Source organism: Vulpes vulpes, chromosome 3 (assembly GCF_048418805.1).
Source record: "Vulpes vulpes isolate BD-2025 chromosome 3, VulVul3, whole genome shotgun sequence".
NCBI classification, from domain to species: Eukaryota; Metazoa; Chordata; class Mammalia; order Carnivora; family Canidae; genus Vulpes; species Vulpes vulpes.
The window spans coordinates 118870239-118891692 of NC_132782.1; the positions used below are offsets into that span (position 1 = coordinate 118870239).

General features: G+C 35.2%; 1 protein-coding gene and 1 pseudogene across 6 annotated transcripts in view; one reads left to right on the plus strand and one right to left on the minus strand.

Annotated features, from left to right (window-relative positions):
- Positions 1–21454, plus strand: part of VAV3 (vav guanine nucleotide exchange factor 3) — a 439091-nt gene that overhangs the window by 396122 nt on the left and 21515 nt on the right. For 4 of the 6 annotated variants that reach the window (XM_072754465.1, XM_072754466.1, XM_025996323.2 and 1 more), the window contains 5 exons: positions 1354–1419; positions 7492–7526; positions 13488–13604; positions 14183–14270; positions 20303–20432. In XM_072754465.1, coding sequence (XP_072610566.1) covers positions 1354–1419; positions 7492–7526; positions 13488–13604; positions 14183–14270; positions 20303–20432 — 436 coding nt within the window. The remainder of the gene's footprint in view (positions 1–1353; positions 1420–7491; positions 7527–13487; positions 13605–14182; positions 14271–20302; positions 20433–21454) is intronic. The other 2 variants (XM_072754463.1, XM_072754464.1) reach the window with 1 other exon arrangement.
- On the minus strand, positions 9744–10072 carry LOC112918234 (large ribosomal subunit protein eL33 pseudogene; annotated as a pseudogene).

Sequence of the window (21454 nt, forward strand, 5' to 3'; positions counted from 1 at the left end):
TGTTCTGCTGTGCTCACCGCAAGTGTAGCTACCATCTGCTACCATACAACACTGTTACAGTACCATTGACTGTACTCCCTATGCTGTACCTTCTGTTCTGGTGACTTACTCATTCCATAACTGGAAGCCTCTCTCTCCTACTCACCGTCGCCCATTTTGCTCATGCCCCTGACCCTAACCTCTTTCCCCTGGGAATGACCAGTTCTCTGTATTTATGGGTTCTGCTTTTTGTTTATTCATTTTTTTTTAGGTTCTACATATAAGTGAAATCATTTGGCATTTGTCTTTCTCTGTATGACATTGCATTTAGCATAATACCCTCCAGACCCACCCATGTTGTCACAGATGGCAAGATCACATCCAGTTTTTATGCTTTAGTAATATTTCATTGTATGCATATACCACATCATCTTTGTTCATCTATCAAGAGACATTGGTTTGCTTTTGTATCTTGGCTATGGTAAATAAGGCTGCAGTAAACACAGGAGTGCATATGTCTTTTCAAAGTAGTGTTTTTGTTTTCTTTGTGTAAATACGAGTAATGGAATAACTGGATCATATGGTACTTGTATTTTTTAATCTTTCGAGGAAACTCTATACTGTTTTCCACAGTGGCTGTACCAATTTATATTCCCTGATGAAGTTTTTTAGAAGAGAATTTGACCAAAGATTTTTAAGAATAAATTCTTAAGCTTTTTTTTTTTTTTTTTGGTCTATTTGGCACTTAAGTTTTCCTTATTCTGCTTATTTCTTCCCTCTTTTCTCATTTACAATGTCATTTTAACTTACAGTCCTTTCCTCCAACACCTTGACTGTCTTCTCTTGATCAATACCCTATCCTTTCTCCTAAATCTGAAAACCACCTAAAACTTCATATCATGTTTCCACAAGTCTTGAAATGCCTCCTATCTTGTTGGAGGAATGTTCTTAAGAGTTCTGTTAAAGATACCAATAGCAACCATTTAAATCCCATTTCTAATTAATTGTGAGCCTGCACAAAACCAGTGTATGTTCTTGTATTAGCGAATATCAAATAGATCAAATATGCGATTATCTCTATATTGGATTGAGGAATGTAAAGTTAAGATTGAATCATAGTTTAGAAAGTCAAACTTGAATTCTTATTTCATAATTACCATCTGAAACAAACAACATGTAAAGTTTAATAATTGTACAACCTCTCTGCTTCTGCTTTTCTTTCCTGAGCCATAGTAAATAACTTCATGTTTAGGACTGGATAAAACATAACTTATTCTGAGGATTCTGAGTAACGACACTATGTACACAGCATTACGAGATTATCATTTGTAGTAAATGGGTTCTTAAATCTGTTATTTTTTCCCCCTAATTTAGGGTAGAAATTTAGCATCTGGAGAGGTTGGATTTTTTCCAAGTGATGCTGTCAAACCTTGCCCATGTGTAAGTATGAGGATTTTCTTTCCATTTTTTTCTGGGTTTGATGCTTTAATTAATTGTGCAAGAATGTACAAAGGGTATGGTCTTGTCCATAATTTTATTATTTTTTTTCTGGAGGGATTATATTTCAAGTTTGAATATATGGTCAATATTATTAAAATTCTAAAACCCTCATGATTCCGTTGTCAGAAAATATTTTTAAATGATATATACAAGGAGAAAATTGAACTTAGTAGAATTAACAAAATTGTCTACAAGATGTTAGAAAAAATAAAGCTACAGATTAGATGCATTTTCCCCTTTTCCCACGGAGGTGAGAATGGTAGGCAGTCATCTATTCCTAGTCATTTGGGGTTATAGAGAGATACTACACTTCAGCTAGTGTGTTTGAAAGCATAATAGCATGAAGTCCACAGATTCTTCAATCAAATCTCTAAATACATTTTTCTGTGCTTTCATTTGTCATTTTGTTTATTTAATGTCATAATGGTATTTTCTGAAAACATCAAACACATTAGCTAGAAACAAGGAGAATGAATGAGCATTTACTCAAATATTATGGATGAGTATAACATAAGATGTACTTTTTGGTGTTATATTAAATTTATAAATTTCTGTTTAAGGTGACATTATTTTATCATAAATTGGAGTTTAGGGTGGATTTTTCTATGAAACTTTTGAAGTTCTTGATTCAAAGTAAATGAGATTCCTATAATAATATAATGGAGTTGATGGTTAAAAAAGCCCTCATATTATCTTAATTGCTATATTTCAATCCTTCCTAGATTTACAAACTGGACATTCTTTTTTTTTTTTTTTTAAGATTTTATTTATTTATTCATGAGAGACAGACAGAGAGAGAGAGATGTAGAGACACAAGCAGAGGGAGAAGCAGGCTCCATGCAGGGAGCTTGACGTGGGACTCCTGAGTCTCCAGGATCACACCACACGCTACAGGTGGCGCCAAACCGCTGCGCCACTGGGGCTGCCCTGGACATTCTTTTTGATAGCAATGTCAGCCACCCTTGATTCAGAATGTAGTCTGTAGATTAATTTACTGTATGTATTGCAGCTTCATTAATTTCAAAAGCAAATCAAATCAAAAAGAATTTGCTATTCTGTTCATTCTGTGATCTAATATCACCTATTTTTATCTAGTAATCCTAGAAAATTGTTGAACTTTGATACCACTCTAATTATGTAAGGAAATGAGTTTTTAGTTAGTTTTCTCTTATTTGTATGAACAAGATTCAGGCTTCCTATGCTTAAAGCAACGATATTTATATGTAGGCAGGAAGCAGGAGATTATACATTCTAACATTAGGTTGTTTGGGAACCTAAAGACATCAAATCAAGAATATTAAACATTTTATGTATAAAGTTCTATTATCTTTTTACAGCCTCTTGAATATGGCATGAAATGAACATTTGAAATTTTATTTTTAGGAAAATTCTGGCACATAGCAGGTATTTAATACATTTTGTTGTATCAATGAACTAAAGGGTTAAGAAGAAAGGAAAGTTCCTAGCCGAACCTAAGTAATTAACAATAGTAGGTACTAATTGTATCAGCTTCTATCGAATGGTATTTGGTGACTCAGTTACTAGAAGGAAAAGTATGTTCAGAATTTTAAGCTCTAAGGAATTATAGAGGAACACATAATTATGGGTGGGAATACTAACTAAAAATGACTTTTGTAGCTCAAAGCTCATAAATAGTTATTAAAGTTTTAGTGGTGACTTACTAAAATTATAGATTCATTTGTTAGTTTAGGATAAGCTAGATGAAGGTAAGTAGGAGAGAGTGGAGGGGAGAATATGTTGAAGGGATTTGGAAGATGGTATCTCTTGCCCCTGGGATGTACTGTTTACCAGGGGTCCCTGAGTTGTGCAGAATATTCCATTCTGAGCTCGAAAATTATTCTTTAGTATATGCTATGCCAGTCTCTTTGAAAGTTCTGAGATACACAGATAGAAAGTTAGAACTGAGGAAAATGCAGAAGGAATATAAATGAGACCATTTCATTTTGGTAGTATGGTAACTGGAGACAAAGTCTGGAGCTACAGCACAGAACAAAGTTGGGTAACTCTGTGACTCAGGCGTCCTCAGTGGGTGAACAAGAAGAAAACAATTCCACAGAAGAAGATATGCCTATCTTCATCTTGGATCTGGGTTAGGAAGAAAAAAAAGCAGTCTCCCCTAAAATTCCTAGCCTTAGATCCAAAAATCACCCAGGTGTGGGGCTGGAGTTCATACCAACTCTGTGACTGAAATAAGTCTAAGCTAGAAACAGTTTAAAATGATTCCACATTGATTGTGTTTACAATGCAAATACAGTTTGTCTCTGGATTGGAGCCTCTTTGCACAAAGTCCTTAACGGACTTAAAGTCCTAGGGAATAGAAGTTCACAATATGGGATCATCAAATTCATGATTAAACCATCTTAAGCAAACTTCAGAAAAAATAAAATTCATAATTACATACACAAAGACAGCAGATTGTGTAATTATCAGTTGCCAAGGTCAAATTTTTGTATTTAATATGGTTGAAGAAATAAAAAAGAATAAAAGTCTAAGAACAGAACAAACCACTGTCCAAATTTCTTGCATCTCTTTTTCACAAAGAATCAGAGTAAGTGAAATGATAACTTTAATGGAAACATTACCTGACATATTAGATACAGTTGGGTAGAAAATTGGAAGACAAAGCTAAAGAAACTTCTCAGTAACTAATCTGGAGAGTCTGAGAAATAGAAATCTAACAGAAAATGGAGTGATAAAAGTTCAAATGCATGTTATTTAAGGAGCAAATAGAGATAGTGTGAAAAGACCATATTCAAATAAATAATGGCCAAGAATTTTCCAGAACTTCTGGGAGAACCAATCTCAAGAGTCAAGAAGAGTATATAAAATTAATCAACACCTAGACACATTTTAGTTCATTTCAATGGCAGAACATCAAAAACAAGGAGAAAATACTAAAACCAGCCTTAAGAAGAATACAGATTACCTATAAAGCGTTGATGATTTCACTCATAGCTAACAGTAGGAGTAACGGAGGCAACAAAAGTTTTCACTTTTGTTGTCAAGTAGCCCCTATTGAATCAAGCCTCCACAGAAAACAACTACAGACTCTGGGCGAGGTATGAAAGCACCAGTTAAGAGAAGGAGTGGCGCTGGTGCTAGGTTAGTCGCTGGCTTAGGACTGCATCCTAGGCTGCACCATGCAGGGTAGCTAAAATTCAGATAGAAACCGCAGAGTATCACTAGCTTGAAGAAGCAGAGTTTGAAGGAAACACAAAGTGGAAGGAGAGGCAGGAAATCTCAGAAAGACAAGTGTCAGGGAGGGAGGAACCTCAAGTTCTGTGTATAAACTTTGCCTCAGTTTGGCTGCATAGTGCCAGTTCCCAAGTAGCTCAGTTTAGGCTAAAAGAACAAAACTGAGAATTCATCTGTCTCTCACTACAGGGGAGATAGTTTGCAGTTGGAGTTCAACCAAGTTAACTGCCTGCTTTAAGAAAAATCACACTCTTTGTAGAAGCATCACAGAATTCAGAGCTTCTACGGCATATTATTCAAATTGTCCAAGATACTATCCCAAACTACTCAATATGTAAAGAAAGAGAAAAACACAAATTATACTCAAAAGAAAAAGCTGTCAAAGGAGAACGACCGTGAGATGTCCCAAACAATAGAATTAGGAGGAAAAGGTTTTTAACGTAGCTATGATAACTGTGCTCAAGAACATAAAGGAAAGTATGTTCATAATGAATGCACAGGAAACCTCAACAGAGAAATAGAACCAACTACTAAAAAGAACCAAATGGAGATTCTATAGTGTGAAACTTTAACATTTGAAGCAATAAGAATATGTTCAAAGTTTTGAAAGGAAATTAATCAACTTAGAAATCTATCTTTCCTCCATAGGGATAAAGTAATGACATTCCTAGCCAACCACAGAAAGTTCACCTCTAACTATCCCATCTACCTCATATAAGATGTACTTCAGGAAGAAGCACATATCTTTTTTTTTTTTAATGATTTTATTTATTCATGAGAGACACAGAGACATAGGCAGAGGGAGAAGCAGATGCAGGCTCCCTTTGCAGAGCGTGATGTGGGACTCGATCCCAGGAATAAGATTATGACCTGAGCCAAAGGCAGACACTCAGCCACTGAGCCACCACCCATCCAGGTGCCCCAGGAAGCATGTATCTTATATGTATTATTTTACATACATGCTTTATGTCCAGTCAGATATTTTTTAAAACCATATGACCCTAGCCAAAATTTAACAATGTAAACAGCCTGTGATGAAGGTAGAAAACGGCATTAGGGGAAAATGGTCAAAGATGAGAATATAATCAAAGATAGGAAATTATCCAGAAGAAAATTATCTATTGTCTTATATAAGAAAAGGGCCCAAAAAAAGAAGTGGGGATGGCCCCATGACAGATGGAAAAAGATAGGATCCCACCCTCAGTATAGGGATCAGTGCTCAGAAGATAGTCCTAGCACTTCACCCATCAGAACACACTCACCAAAGATATCCCTCACCTAAGAGCAAGAAAGCTCTAAAGGGACATCAGGATGAAACAGGCTGGGATACTGGGTCTGCTTTAGAATGTTATATACCCTTCTTTTTTTGTGAATCTGCAGCATTCCCTAGCCAAAGGAATCCATGGAATATGTTGAAGTTCTTTTCCCTTCTCTGTCCCCTCTATGTTGGTTTTGTTTCCTTTCTTGTGTTTGCTTTTTTGTTTCCGCTCTCTAGGGAGAAAGATTGGTTTAGTAATAAGCATGCTTTTAAAGATTAGGGAAGGAGGAATATTTTTCCATTAGATTTCAGAAGCATGTGTATCTTCTAAAGAGAAATTGTTGAAGATTGGTGACTGTGAGAACAAAATGATGTAAAAAATATTTTCAGGATTTGAACGGATGTAATACACTCGAAGTGTTATTTTCTGTGTATCAGGATTTTACATGGTGGTGAAATTAAACATGTGTTCCATAGAATAAAAATATTTAAATACTGATAACTTTGGAAATGCTCTGACCAGAAAGATAATTTTATTATATATAACTATTAACCATTAACCTGGAAGTTCAAAAGAGTAACAACCCATTATGAAAACTGACAAAGCTGAGACAATTTTACATTGATTAGAACTGTGTTATAAATTAAAGGTAACCATATTTTTAATCACTTTATATGAAAAGGCCGAGGAATACTATGGGATATACGCATCCAAGACTCAGGTGATCCATGAAAAATTTCTAAATATGAAATAAACTATCCATATTCCTTGTCTTTCCTTAGGAATTTATAAACTTTGTTCTCTTCTAATAGTATGTGTTTTGTTATTCTTGGAGTATTAGTATAGTATAATAGTATAGTATTAGTATTAGTATACCTTCTTTGGCCTTGTTCATTTTCTAGTTATAATCAACAGCTAGAAGTTTTCTTCTTTTTCTGCCTTTATTTGCATAGTAAGTGTAACGTTTTTCTCATTTCTCAAAAATGTTTTTCTCATTTCTCAAAAGTTCCATAGGAGAAAAGGGGAAAATGAGTATTTCCCAAGGCTTTCCATCAATAAAAGGTTTGCCAGTCGGTAGATTTCAAAATTTGAGGTTAGAATTTGTGATACAAACTAAGAGTCTTGTGATACAAACTAAGAGTCTATATCCAGTATATATTTTTATTTTGCCTGTTTTCTAAGAAAGCAAAGTCTAGTTGGTTGTCCTAACATTTTCATTTTAATTTTCTATGATAGGATTAAACTGCCTTGATAATAAAAACCAAAAGCTTCCAACTCATATTTTTCCTGTTATCTCTCCACTTGGAGGTACAGTGGCAGTAAAATGAATGAAAGAATGAATTAAAGTGAAATGAATTATTTTCTACTTATCTGACATATACTGTGATTCACTCTGTATAAAATTGCCAATGGATAGTTCCAGGACTGTGCTATTTAGGGTTTTATAGAGCTGAGTCAGCTAAACTCAATTAATGATTGATTCCTAAAAGCTTCCCTTAAGTAAACTTAATCTATTTTTTGGCTTTTTATATCCTAGGTGCCCAAGCCAGTAGATTATTCTTGCCAACCCTGGTAAGTATTAAAAATGTTTATGTAGCTAAGTTGAAATACCATAACCTTAGCTCGAGGATGCCTTAAATGTGAGGGTAGTAAACCACAGTCCATTTCTATTTGTCCTGGCTAAAGGTGTTTTCAGATACAACAAAACACCATAATGAATTTATATATTGCTGACCTTTCCATAACTTCATCAAAGAGGTGTGTGTGTATGCATGTGTGTATGCTTGCACAAATTTGACTCTAAATTCAAAGCTTATAATAGCCACAGAATGGAATAGGATGTAGGTAAATAGGTATCTTATATTTTGGAAGAGTAGATTTCATGAAATAGAGAAAAAAATATATGATTCCATTGTTTAAAACTAAAAATAAGCCCAGAAACGATAGTAGATCCTAAATTGTAATATGAAAGGAGCAGAATGTATCCATGTCTAAAGTTTGGGGTCTCCATGGAGCCCACTTACCACTTAGAAGAGGCTAGTATTATCACTAATACAAACAAGGAAGCAAAGGGGATAGTGATTATGACTTTTTAGACTTGATGAGTTTAAGAAGAAGTGATATGTTCAAACGGAAAAAAGTCTATTTTGGATCAAGGATAGTTATGATCATCCTATGATAACAATTAGTATATACCAAGCACTTAACTATATGTTTAGTACCTCACATGTTTTATTTTCTTTTGTTTTCCAGCATCTCTGTAAGGAAGGTTGTTATTATCACTACAGATGATGAAACAAAGGTTAAGGCTACACAAGTAGTAAGCAGTAGAGCTAGGATTCCAAGTTAGGCCATCTGTACATTGCCATATTGCCTCTCAAAATACAAAACGCAGGCTTATTTACTTATTTATATTTATTTCCCTGGATTTTATGTTTGGCTTCTCTTAAAATTACTGCATCTGTTTTATTTTCTGGATACGAAGTATATGCATACAAATTAGATATCAGTATATGTATGTAAATAAGATTCTGAAAGTGTATAGTACTAGTTCAGTTTGCAGGTGTAGATAGAATATCCGAGCTGTCTGATATTTTTAAAATATTCTGATCATTTTCTATTCTATAACCAAAGCATAGAAGATGCCTGATTGCTATAGGACTAAATTGTCCAAAGTATGGGATTGTCCCATCAGTCCTCTTGCTATCCCCAGCCACACGTCTGCCCTCTGTAGCTATTTAACCTGCTTTCTCCGACCTCCCTGAGCTTGCTGAAGAAATTGTAGCACGCTTGTGATAGAACCGGGAAGCTTTGTAACATTTTTACTTAGTTTAAGACAATTTGAAGTCAGAGAACTACATGGAATTAAAAAGCCATGATCCTGACAGGAATTATATTTGGAGAATAGAGCTGATAGCATGAATAATCAAAGTGAACAACATCAGGAACTGTAAAATCATGAGAGTGTGGTGATTAGCTTCCTTCTCTATTCTTTTTACTATTTTTTACATAACTAGGCATAATAGTTGCAAGGTAATGATTTTAGAGATAAATACTAATGCCACAAACTACGTGGGTTTTATGAAATAAAGCGATAAAATGCCTGGGAACCATTCAGGGCACAGGAGATTAGTTTTTTAACATTACTTTAAAATGCACCCTTGCTGATATTCTAATTAAAATACGACCAGTTAGAATAGTATTGTTCCTCATGATAAAAAAAAAAAAAAAAATCAAGACGTTCAGGTCAGGGAAGAGCCTTGAAGATGGGAACAGATAAAGATAATTCATAGTAAAATTGTTAAATTACTTTTTTTCTTAAGCAACTTGGACAATTTATTCACACTTAGTTTCATGGGAAATGCTTTCTCTGTGAAACAAAATGGTCAGGTATGTCAGAATATGGAAACTTCAGTTTTGGAAATTCTGAACTATTTAGAGAAAATGATGCTGAATGATGACATGTTCTCAAGTCATTGAGAATTTGCCTGTCCACTAACTGCATTGTCTGTTCATTACATCTCCATTTTAAAACAAGTTATTCTTGCAAGGTAAACTTTGCCTCTTGGGTAGGCCATGAAATAAAACAGAAAATCAAGATGATTATCTTCATTGGCCTGGGTATAGAATTCTAGGTGAGAAATTATTTTGCATCTTAGATTTTAAGGCATTGCTCTGTTGTCTTCTAACTTCCAACTCAATGCCATTCTGATTTCTTTCTTTCTTTCTTCTTCCTTTCTCTCTCCAAAGAACAAATTCACGCCTTTATTTATTTACTTTTCATTAAGTTTAAATCCTTTCAGGGTACAATATCACACAGATTCTATGGCCAATGGCTTTAGCAGGAAGATTGCTTTGGAATTTTGCACAAACCATGCCGCTGTTTCCATGAGCATGAGTTACATTTCCCCAGATTACTCTGGTTTCGTTCAGTTTGTCACCAGGAACCACTGTGTTGTTCTTGGCTTTGTACATAAGCACATCTCTGCTTGGATAGAATTCAGTTTCGTCTTGAGCATAAACACCTTCAATTATAAGAGAGCTGTGTGTTCCCTCTGGTTCCGGAGACCCTGCTTGTAGACAGAAAAGATGGCCTTGGACCACAGCCTTCCAGACATATTTGTCCCTTTAGGAGTCCTCTTTCCAAGATGGCAGAAAGAGGCCATTCTGATTTCTGATTCTTTGTGTGTAATCTGATGGTGTGTGGAGGGTTGAGAGTGTGTGTATCATGAAGGCAGGGATGAAGCATGGGGCCTAAAACTGGGAAATTGTCTGAAAACCATATGAAGAACAGGATGCAGATGCCAGGGTTCCTAACCCATTTTCCAAGTAGTCAGACAATTTACTTTCCCCTACCTTAGCAGGAGACACTGGAGTCAGAAGGTATATTATGTGGAAAAATTGAGCCATGTGCGGCTTGCACTGAGAAAGAGCAATCCCATCAGATATTGAGGGAGATGCTGTACTGCAGAGTAGTCAAATTAAGGAAAGTCTGCATACTGACTGATGATGATCCCCTGTCCCTTTGTATAGTTCAGTTCCAATACTGTGACAGCTGGGTCTCATACACACAGACTACCCTCTCATTGCATGCAGACAGGAATCTGGAAGATTTTTCTCTCAAGGAACTGAATAGACTCAGTTTTTTTTTTTTTTTTAAGAAAAAACAACCACCTAAAATCCTAACATTTGGGTATTATCCAGCCCCATGAATCAGGTTCTTGCCAAATGATTATGTTCCTACCCATCGAGTCTACTTTGGTGCCCCCCACCCCCGCAGAGATGCCTCTCTCCTAAATATAAACAAACAACAAATAACCACCAGACATCGGAGAAAAGCTGTGAACTAGAGAACAGAATAAATGGGGAAAACAAATGAGGACAATACAGACATTAGAAGGAGAAGAAAGATTTATTTTTAAAGCCTTTATATTCTCAGAATTAAGATATGACAATATACCCATGGAAGTGAGCTGGGTATTTTATGAAAGGGACAATCAGAGAACAAGAAAGAGCTCTTCTAAATTACGTACTAAGTAGTGGAGTTGGAAAACAAAGTCGAGCAAATCCTCCAGAAAATGAAAGAAATAATTTGATAATATGGGAGAAGAGATAGGGAAATTAGACAGTTGATCCAGGAGGTACAGCATTTGTTTAGTGGGAGCTCCAGAAAGAGAAAACAGAGTAGCAGTTATCAAAGAAATAAGGCAAAAGTTTCCTAGAACCAAAGGATATATGGCTCTAAATCAAAGATGCTGCTGAGAGCCTAGGACAATATGGAACTGAAACGTATGGCATATAACTGGAAGGCACATTTTCATGAAATTTTACAATATAGAGAAAACAGTCTGAAAGCTTCCAGGGAGAAAAAGAAATCAGATCACATACAAAGAATCAGAATGGCACTCAGTTGCAAGTGAGAAGACAATAGGGCAATGCTTCAAAATTTGAGAAGCAAAGTAATTTCTCACCTAGAATTCTATACGCAGGCAAATTCTGAATTAAGTATGAAGTAAAATAAAAGTATTTTTCTAGATGTGAGACTGAGTATTACAACCCATGTATCCATTTATTAGAAGCTGATGGATGAGCTAATAAACCAACAAAGGAGATACAGAATCCAGGAAATGAGAAAAAAAGGGATATCCCAGGACTATATTAATTCATCAGGCTCGGAGAGCAAGTAGTATTGACTAGACCAGGAGGATAGAGGGCTCAGAACAAATGAATGCCTCCAAAGAACAAAATGGACAGGTTTAGTAAATGGTGTTGAGAAAGTACATTATTGAGGGGTTTATCATTCTCTTGGAGAATTTGGAGAGAATTTGTAAGACAGGCTTGAGCAAACAAAAACTTGAATTATTTTATGGATGTCAGATGTTCTTTTTTGAATATGAAAACATGATAAAACCAGGCCAGATGATGGCTTGGCTTTGTAGAGGTTAAGGAAAGAAGAATGAGCCATGAAGGAATGGGCATGAATAGAAAATAAATGAGTTTCCTTCCTGATGCCTAAAATCAATAAATTGTAGTTTGATTATATTATTTAGAAATATGCAAGCACAGATAAAAAAGTTAAAATGGGACTTGGTACAGAAAGCTGATTAGATGGGGTAATGCTGCTTTTTCATTATTACAGTAGGAGTTGACTTTTAGAAACTGTGTTCATGTGTTACTTTGATAAAAATGCATATGCTATACATTAATTGTGATAAGTGCTGCCATGAAAGAGATGAAGGTACTGTAATAAGAATAATGGAGTGAAGTGTGAGATACAGGACAACATTGTTTGGCTGGGATGGTCAGAGAAGGTCACTCTAAGCTTGAGTGATGAGAAGGAATGTGAGGATTGGGTTAGTGTTTTCCAGGCAATAAAAGAATCTATGAGAAGATTCTTAACATCAAAAAGAGGCTGGTGAATTCCTGAACCTGAAAGAAGGCTGGAAACTAGTGAGAGATAAGATGGAAGAGTGATTATACTAGGTACTAATAGTTCATGGGTTATCATAAATACTTTTATCTCAAGGTACCATCTGCATAAAATGCCCTTAGCTCTCCTTCTATATTTGGTGGACATCTCCCATATCTTCCTTCAATAAACTTGTATTTTAAACTAACATTTAGTATAAAAGGTGGGGGTATTCAAACTGAGTTACCCAAGTCTATGTGTGAATTAGAGAATTTTCTGGTCTATTCATGTTTTGAGAGAGCCAATCTAAACATAAAATTTTTCCCTTTAACTTTTATTGCCTAAAATCTCCATCATATTTTGCCAATAAATGTAAAACCTGTAAATGATGGAAAAGGGTCACTAAAGAGTATTTTAACATTGGAGTTGGGTCTCATATTAATGCTGTTGTTGTTATGGAATTTGGGTATGTTTAAGATGGAGATAGTTTAGGAGGAACTGAATTTTATTATTGAAAATACCTACCTTTTAAAATTAAATTTTAACTACTACTAAGCTCTTAAGAAAATTGGTTAACAAAATTGTGGATCGTAAGAATTCATCCTATATCTGCCAAAATAATTATTTAAAAATAATTTAAATTGTTACTGGAATTATCTTAAAAAGATGCTCAAAGCAGGTTTCATTTCATAGTATGTATAGAAAAGGTGAAATTTTAGAGGGTGTGTGTGTACACGTGTGTGTGTATGTCCTGTGCACAATAGTCCCTCCCTACAAGTCTTTTTCTTTTTTATTATTAAACTCCCTGTAGATTTCTCTCTTAACCCAGTGCCTGCTCACTCCTTACTTTGCCCCATTTATTTATTTGATAAATATTCACTGGGTGCTTACTGAGTGTTAGGCACTGTTCACTTCACTGTTGCTAGCTTAGTAGAGCAGGACTTTTTTCTGCATTATTTTTTGAAGTCATGTAATTAGGATCGAAGTAAAAACAGCTCCAATCTGCCACTAAATTAAAATCTTTACAGAGACTTATTTTTAGCTTCTGTTGTGTTCCAGGTATATTACCCAAATTTTCTTTTTTTTTTTATTACCCAAATTTTCTATGTCATTGTTTCTTTCAGGTATGCTGGAGCAATGGAAAGATTGCAGGCAGAGACTGAACTTATTAATAGGGTAAATAGTACTTACCTTGTGAGGCACAGGACCAAAGAGTCAGGAGAATATGCAATTAGCATTAAGTAAGTAGGACAAGTACTTTTATAGAAATAGATTTCCTGTTTTCATAATTGCATAGACCATCTGACATGTATAACACTGAAGTTAAGAACCAAGGTTCTAATTGCAGCAGAAATAATGCATCTATCCAGACAGTTCATTAATACTTGAAAATATTTGTTAGAAAAACAGTATTAAGTGTTATAGGCTGCTAATTGGCATATTAGATTTCTTTCATAACATTGTATTTTGGTAATTTGATATGTATATGCTCCTTGTTAATTCTAAAAATGTATATTACTAGATTTCGTTTTATTTTATTTTGTTTTTCTATACTCTCAAACTGAACTTACCCAATAAATTGGGCATAATGATTGATCAAATCTAACCCCCCCCCCTTCTCACTTCAAATATTGGTTGTATCTTCAACCAATCTAGTAAATATATTTTGCTAATTAGCTGTCACCAGTGTATTGGCATAGGTATATATTTTGTCTTTGGAATTAATTCCTATAATTTTATTGGGGCATGCCCTCTGGTAATTATTGATTTCTACTGATTAAAAACACATTTATATTCATACGTTATTCGTTGCCCACAGGTACAATAATGAAGCAAAGCACATCAAGATTTTAACAAGAGATGGCTTTTTTCACATTGCAGAAAATAGAAAATTTAAAAGTTTAATGGTAAGCATTGATTAGTTCTTTTCAATCTGTGGTCCTTATTTTGCTCTTATTAGAAAGATCAGTTTAATTCTATTGTTTTCTTGGAAATGCTGTGCATCGAAAAATTGTTTTTAAGAGAATCCTGTAATTTTGCAGTAGAATCCTGATAATTCTAAGAATTCCATTTAAGTTTTATATTGCCCTACTCCTATTTTTCACTGTAAATTAAGTTTGCAAGTTTTAGATAATACTTCAGAGTCCACATTATTTATGATTCTTAGAACAATAGGCAAATTTAGTCAACCTTCAGTTATTTGTGTTTTGCCTTGTGTTTGAGTGACAGGGCAGATCTTTAACATGCATCTTTTCCCTTCTTCCTTCTGCCTCTAACTCCTCATTCCAACAGAGGAAGGTATTTTTAATAACAGAAAAACTAATTGGTAAAATACCTCTCACTAGGTTCATTTCATGCAAAATACAATATAACGTCAAACAGAAAAGCTTTTTGGATTTTCTGCTATTTTAAATCATCTGTGGTATGATTCTGCATTATTACCTTGGACAATTAAGTATTAACAGGGTAACGTTTTTATCAAATAGTTGGTATTTCATAAGAATTTTATATTTAAATTGAAATAGTACATTGTTACCAAGTTGCTTCAAATAAACCAAGATTATTTTATTCTTACAATTAAAAAATTACCACTTAATAGCTTCATTAGTTCATCGTATTATGAATGTCATAAAAACAAGCCATATATGGCATTATGTATGCATTGCTGACAGTAAAGTTCATATTTATTTAAAAGTGGTCTCAAGTCTGTTTCTCAAGTTAGAGAGTTTCTTGAGATAATGAAGAATTTGGACACAGGATACAAGATACATTTGTAAGCATACTTCTGAGTACTTTGAGTAACATTGGGAAGGACCACTCATTGATTGAGCCATCAATCAAATGATACATACTGCATCCTCTGGAAAACATCTCAGAGCACTTTGCAGATGTTAAACATTAAAGTTAAAACTGAATGTAAGAGAGCCTTACGAAATAGGCCAGCTTGAAAGCCTTATCTAAAAATTCAGAACTGCTTCGAGACAGGGATTAGTGTTTTAAAGAAATAAGCATCTTGAGTTGAAAGGAAAGTCAGAAAACCTCTCTGAACGTAAATATCACATTCCCAATTCAAAAGTTAAGGATGGGCAGCAAAATCATGTCCCAGAAAATGTGAGCCCTGTCAAATTAGTAACCAGGATCTAGGCATCCTCCCTGCTGGAAGTGGCTTACGTTCTGTTGGAACAAGCAGGCTGTGCACAGAGAACTGGACCTGAGGAGGTTTTTCCTAAAATGAAAACCTAGGAGGGAGGTGGCAAGTGGATGCACAAATAATGAATGACAGCCCCAGCTGAGACTTGATAAAAGCATGCACAGGGGGTCTCTCCATCGCTGCAAGACATATCGGCTTGAGCTTTCACCTGCAGAACCTCCATGGATGATAATGAGGCTGCTCCACGGTATTATAGTTAATGTGAGACTTAAAAAAAAAAAATGCTGTAGGGCCAAAGATGACTGCCAGCTTTGCCAACTTTGAAAGTAACAAAAGGAACTCCCATCCGAGGAGACAAGCAAAGAGGATGAAAGGAATAGTCACTGGAAAGGGCCAATCAATTCAGCTTTGTGTCCCTTGGCTCAGCTCCAGAAAGTAAGCTAAGGTGAGAAGTGAAAAGCCAGTAAATACTTTACGACCTGGATTAATGAATATAGGTCCTCGAGTTCCTATCTACATATAAAGCTATGATTATAGCATAGGCCATAGCCCCCCCCCCCCCGCCCCCGAATTCTTAAATAATGTGTACAGAGAGCAGTGAAAGTTTCTGCAGTGACGTTCTCGAAAGGGAATTAAAAGTACTGTCGCAGAGCTAAAACAAGCTCCCCCTTTTGTATGGTATGTATAAAATATCATAAATGCCACTGCTAGAGATGCAGGCATATGTTTTTCCCTTCATATCTGGAGAAAAGCACCTTATGTAAGGAAGCACATAGCACAGCAGGTTAAATGGAAGAGATTCAGAATGCTTTTTAAGATTCTTTTTTTTTAATTCGTTAAGAGAGAGAACACTAGCAGGGGAGGGGCAGAGGGAGAGGGAGAAGGAGGCTCCCCTCTGAGCAGGGAGCCTGATGGGGTCTCCATCCCAGGACCCCAGGATCATGACCAGAGCCGAAGGCAGACACTCAACCTTCTGAGCCACGCAGGCGCCCCAGAGGGAATTTAGAATTAATAGCATAACTACAGTGAAACTAAAAAATATTAGCAAAATGATATAATAATTGTGAAAAAAAAGGAGCTAAATAACTCTGTCTTGGATAAAAAGTTTTGTCAGCTTTAGCAGATAACTGTAAAAACTGCTAAAGAGACCATGGAACTAGTCTCGAGCTGCCCCTCCTCTTTGTTTCTGTTCATTTGTTGAACAGATTGATATTGAGTCCTTACCATATGAAACCATTATGTTTTTGCAGAATTGAAAATGACTCCACTATTCTAAAGAAGCTTTCAAATTTGTAAATCCATGTGTAGCAAGAACTTCACAGTAGTGTTGTCTTTTAAACCTAAACTCAGAAGTGCCACCTGGGTACTTGATCAGAAGGAGTGGCTCTTCTTTTAGTAAGCAGCCCCTTTGGAAGGGAAGAGAGAATTAATAGGCACCTCTGACTTCCCTCTGACAATGTAGGAGCTTCTCTAAATCAGGATTTTACAACTTCAAGGAGTTACCTTGTATCACGCTGGTGTCAAATAACACAGTTTCCAATATAAGTACCTAATGGTCTGTGCATTTGAGTTGTGTCCTCTCATTATGGGTGGTAAAATTATATGCTTCTACCTATGAAACTTATTATAAGGGCCTGGAATTAAATTTTAATTTTGAAAGCATGTGAAATGGGAGAAAACTCCAGAACTTGTTTTAAATTAGCCAGTTTCTCAAAGAGAAGATTGACCTTAGGTGGTTATGACCTAAGCTTTTCCCCTTGGGTTTCAATAGCTTAGCTAATCAAAATCTTTGTTTTTCTTAGTCATTAAATTCAAATTCTAAATGAATTTCTATATCCAGATTACAAGGCATTAATTTTGTTCTAATTTTCATGTATGCCAGGCAATCCATGTCCAAATGCTGTTTATAAATCATCTCCATTGCCTGTTTCCTTGGTAATTGGAATGACTGACTCTCACTCATTATTTTTCAGAGAGACTTGAATTGTTGACACTGCTGTGTCAGTGTGAGATAAGGAAAGCTTAGCGATTTCTTTTGTTTAGAGTCTTCTTATTTACTTGTAGTACCTGAAGGTCAATGACTGCTAAAGCAGGGGTGGATTAGACTAAAATACAGAAAGCAGAAAAGGCATAAATTGGAAAAGACCCATGGTGGCACAATTTAATTCTACCCAGTTAGAGACATGAAGGAAGATTTACCTTCATAAGACTGTAAAAATGGAACTAAAATATCTTCCATGCTTAGTGAAGTGATAAAAGAGTATTTACAGCTTACCAAGCTGCATGACCTTAGGCCTTAGAAAAATCATTTTTTCTCCCATAAAATTTGGAGATGGGTAGGTATGAAATGATCACCAAGTCCTTTTCAGTATGATAATTTTCTGGTTTCTAGCCAACTTCACATAAACCTTAATTCATACTAATCTATAATATAATGCATAAAATTCATACTATTTATAACAAAATTACACTTATGCTCAAAGTTATTGGCTTATAAGTTACTTTCAGATTTGTTTTTGTATTTTTGCTAAAGAACACATTTTACTTAGTTTAAATAAGACTAAAAGAACAACACTTTGATATCATTTGCATTTGCATCAGCAACACCATATATATGTGTACAGTTCTTGCAGACCTTAAAAAATTTTGCTTTTTATTTTTTAATTTTATTTTTTAAAGCATTAAATAAGTCTCTAGAATTTATTAGTCTGTAGAATTTAATTCTAGGCCTTGCCTTTGCAAACCATGTTAAAAGTCACAATAATACAAGTGCCATATTCTTTTTATCGAAGCCATTTCGAGGATAGAAACTTCTATATGATATTTTAATTCTTTTTCTTTTCTTTTTAAGTTGGTCAGATTCTAAATTCCTTTGCTTCATCAAAGACCCCCATAATCTGGGCTCAAAAAAGAAAGAAAGAAGAAATAGAGATAGGGAGAGATAGCTATAAAGTATGTAAACCCATAGCATCTTAGATCTAGGAAAATAAAATTCTTGGTGCATCGTGGAAACTTAGCAAATGCTCCTTCCCTTTTGCCTCCATTGTTGTGTATTTACATTTGCCAGACATTACTTGCTAATAGTACAATGTAAGAGCACAAGCCTTGGAGACAGACGTCAGCTGTTCAACCTTGCACAAGTTGATTAGCATATCAATGAGGACTAAGCCTCCTATTTTTATTGTGTGGAGATTGTGCAAAGCCATGTAATAGTCCTCGCGCATGGGATTGTGGTGATAATTATGATTATTCACATGTCCCAGGCACTCTATATACATTCTTTACTATCATCTGTGAAATGATATATTACCCCTGTTTTACAGATATGGGAGTTGAAGAATCTCCATTTGCTTCATCCAGTGCTTCAGCCAAACCATGCTGGCTTTTTGTTTATGAATATGGCCTTTACTCAGTCACCTCTTTCTAGTTTGACTGCTCTACTTAAGACTATCCTTCCCTCCTTCCTGGCGTCTGAAATTTTGCCTATTCTTCAATTTAAGACAAGCTACCTCCATTATGAACTGTTCCCTCATCCTCTCCACGGGGCTCACAAAAGGAAGTTCTCTCAGTCGCCTTTGAACACCCATAACCCCTGACTTCCCTTCAAGAGTGAGCAGTCCTAGAAGGCAATAGCTTTATCTTCATAATCTTTGTGACTCCTGGAACTCCCCACACAATGCATTCTGCAACTCATCCAAGTTTAGTTATAAATAATGTAAATCATGAATAATAGAAATCATTGATAATTCTTTTTTGCTTCTTTTGGGTGATTTTTGGCTCAGTTGATTTGTTTGGGAAACTTTGAACATAACCACTGAATAGAGGTACTGAGTTGTTGACAGTGTGGTTTTTTAGAAGAAATGAGTTACTTTTATATGATTTGTTTTAAACAGTAAAAAAAGTACCAAATAGGTTAAAAGTGATAATGCCTTTCGTTTCAGGTATTTCTAAGAAATATCATACCTATAGTACTCATCCAATAATGATATGAATTTTTCCATTATGAATTAATTATTATTTTCTACTTAAAATAGAAGGATTCAGATTTGTGCAGAATCTATTAAACCAACATCTGAAAAGAAATTGCCTGAAATTTTAACATGAAAGACTGGTAGATGGTTATTCTATTAGGCTTGGATACATTTAAGGCAAATTAGATACAAGGGAGAAGGGAAAGTACTACATTATTGACCTGTATACGTAGCAGATGCTATGTAGAGCTACAGAGGGGCACTAATACTTCACTGTAAGCCAGAAAGAATGTCAGGTAACATTTATGGTTTATCAGTTTTGGTTCACCATGAAAAAGAACATTTAGAATCAAGGTTGTTTTTTTGCTAGGTTGAAAGAAAATGCAGGAAACGAGAAATTGCTATATATTCAGCAAACAGCTGTTCTCTTTATTTTTGTTTAGAAAAGCAAGTATTAAAAAAAAAGCAAGTATTTCATAAATAAGAACAATAATTACTGTTCTGCAATTAAAGTTTAGTATGGTTTCTTTTCATTGGCTGCATCTGACTGAAGACTAACAGGATGCTCTCTATCCGTGAATAACAGTAGGAGGTAACTCACATTATCAGTGGCCAGCCCGAGTCACAAGGATGATTGTTAGTTAGGTGCCAGGTACGTCCAGAGATTATCATTTATGTACCCATCCATATACTTATGGAGAATTTCATATTATATCAACATCCTCCCCTTGTATATAATTATGTGTTCAAGGAGTTCATGTGTTTGAGAATAAAAGTATCCTTATCAAAAGTAATCTTTAATTCTTTCATCCTAAAGGAACTTGTGGAGTACTACAAGCATCATTCTCTGAAAGAAGGTTTCAGAACCTTGGATACGACCCTACAGTTTCCGTACAAGGAGCCCGAACATTCAGCTGGGCAGAGGGGTAATAGAGCAGGCAACAGCTGTGAGTACCACAGTTCAGAATGCAATTTGCTACCACTTAAGGGTTGGAGGCACAGTAACATGAAACGTCTTCATTCCAAATTTTGAAATAGAGCCCATTAATATGCTGCTCTGTGTAGCCAGGGCTTTTTGTGGAGCTAAGCAAAATCAGATGGACAAACAGAAACGTTTATGACTGTGTCTAGACATAGTTCTTTGTGCCTCATCAAAAGTTGTGTTTGTGTTTAGAAATCCATCAGAAGTGTAAAGGGTATGTGAATATGTAAGTTTTGTACTTTTCATGGATTTTTTTATAGTAGCCAAACTCTTTTTTAACTCATACCTGTTTGTACTCATAATGCTGTTTGAGTTAATGGTATCTTAGCAAGGCTGGTGTGCAGCCAGCCCATCTCACCTGGTATCCCAAATCTGCCTATGATCCTATGTTAATGATTAGTTTCAGAATTTTGAAATGGCTAAAGCCTGTTTCCTCTGATGGCCAGTGTTTACGAGTATATCTCAGTCACCTTCCTGCAGAATGAGCACCATGCCACAGCTAATCACAAAAGATTAGCACACCATCCAGAAGCATGTGATAGTTAGAGTGTGAGTTCAAGTCAAAACTTTTTCTCATCACTGTTTAAAATCATGTAATCTTCCTGGAGGTAGAGATGGCAAGTAAAGAGAATATTGTGATGAAAAACACCATGAATAAAGTGTGATTTTCTTCCCTTATGTTAATATCAATTTTTTTAAGTAAAATTCTTTCGGAGGAGAAATGAATACAATTTTATTACTCTTAGAATCTTTAGTCTAAGCAAAACAGGAATATCTAGGGGTATTTGAAAAAGGAATTTGTTTTGTGTAAAATAACTTTTAACTTTTTTTTTTCCCCCTGAAAGCAGAAACTGAAAGGGAAACAGGTAACATTCAGGGCTCTAACAACATCAGTAAAATTTCATACTCTTGTGTATAAGTAAATATACAAGTAATTTGTCACATCAACTGACAGATTTTTTTATTTGAATAACTTAATAGCTGTTT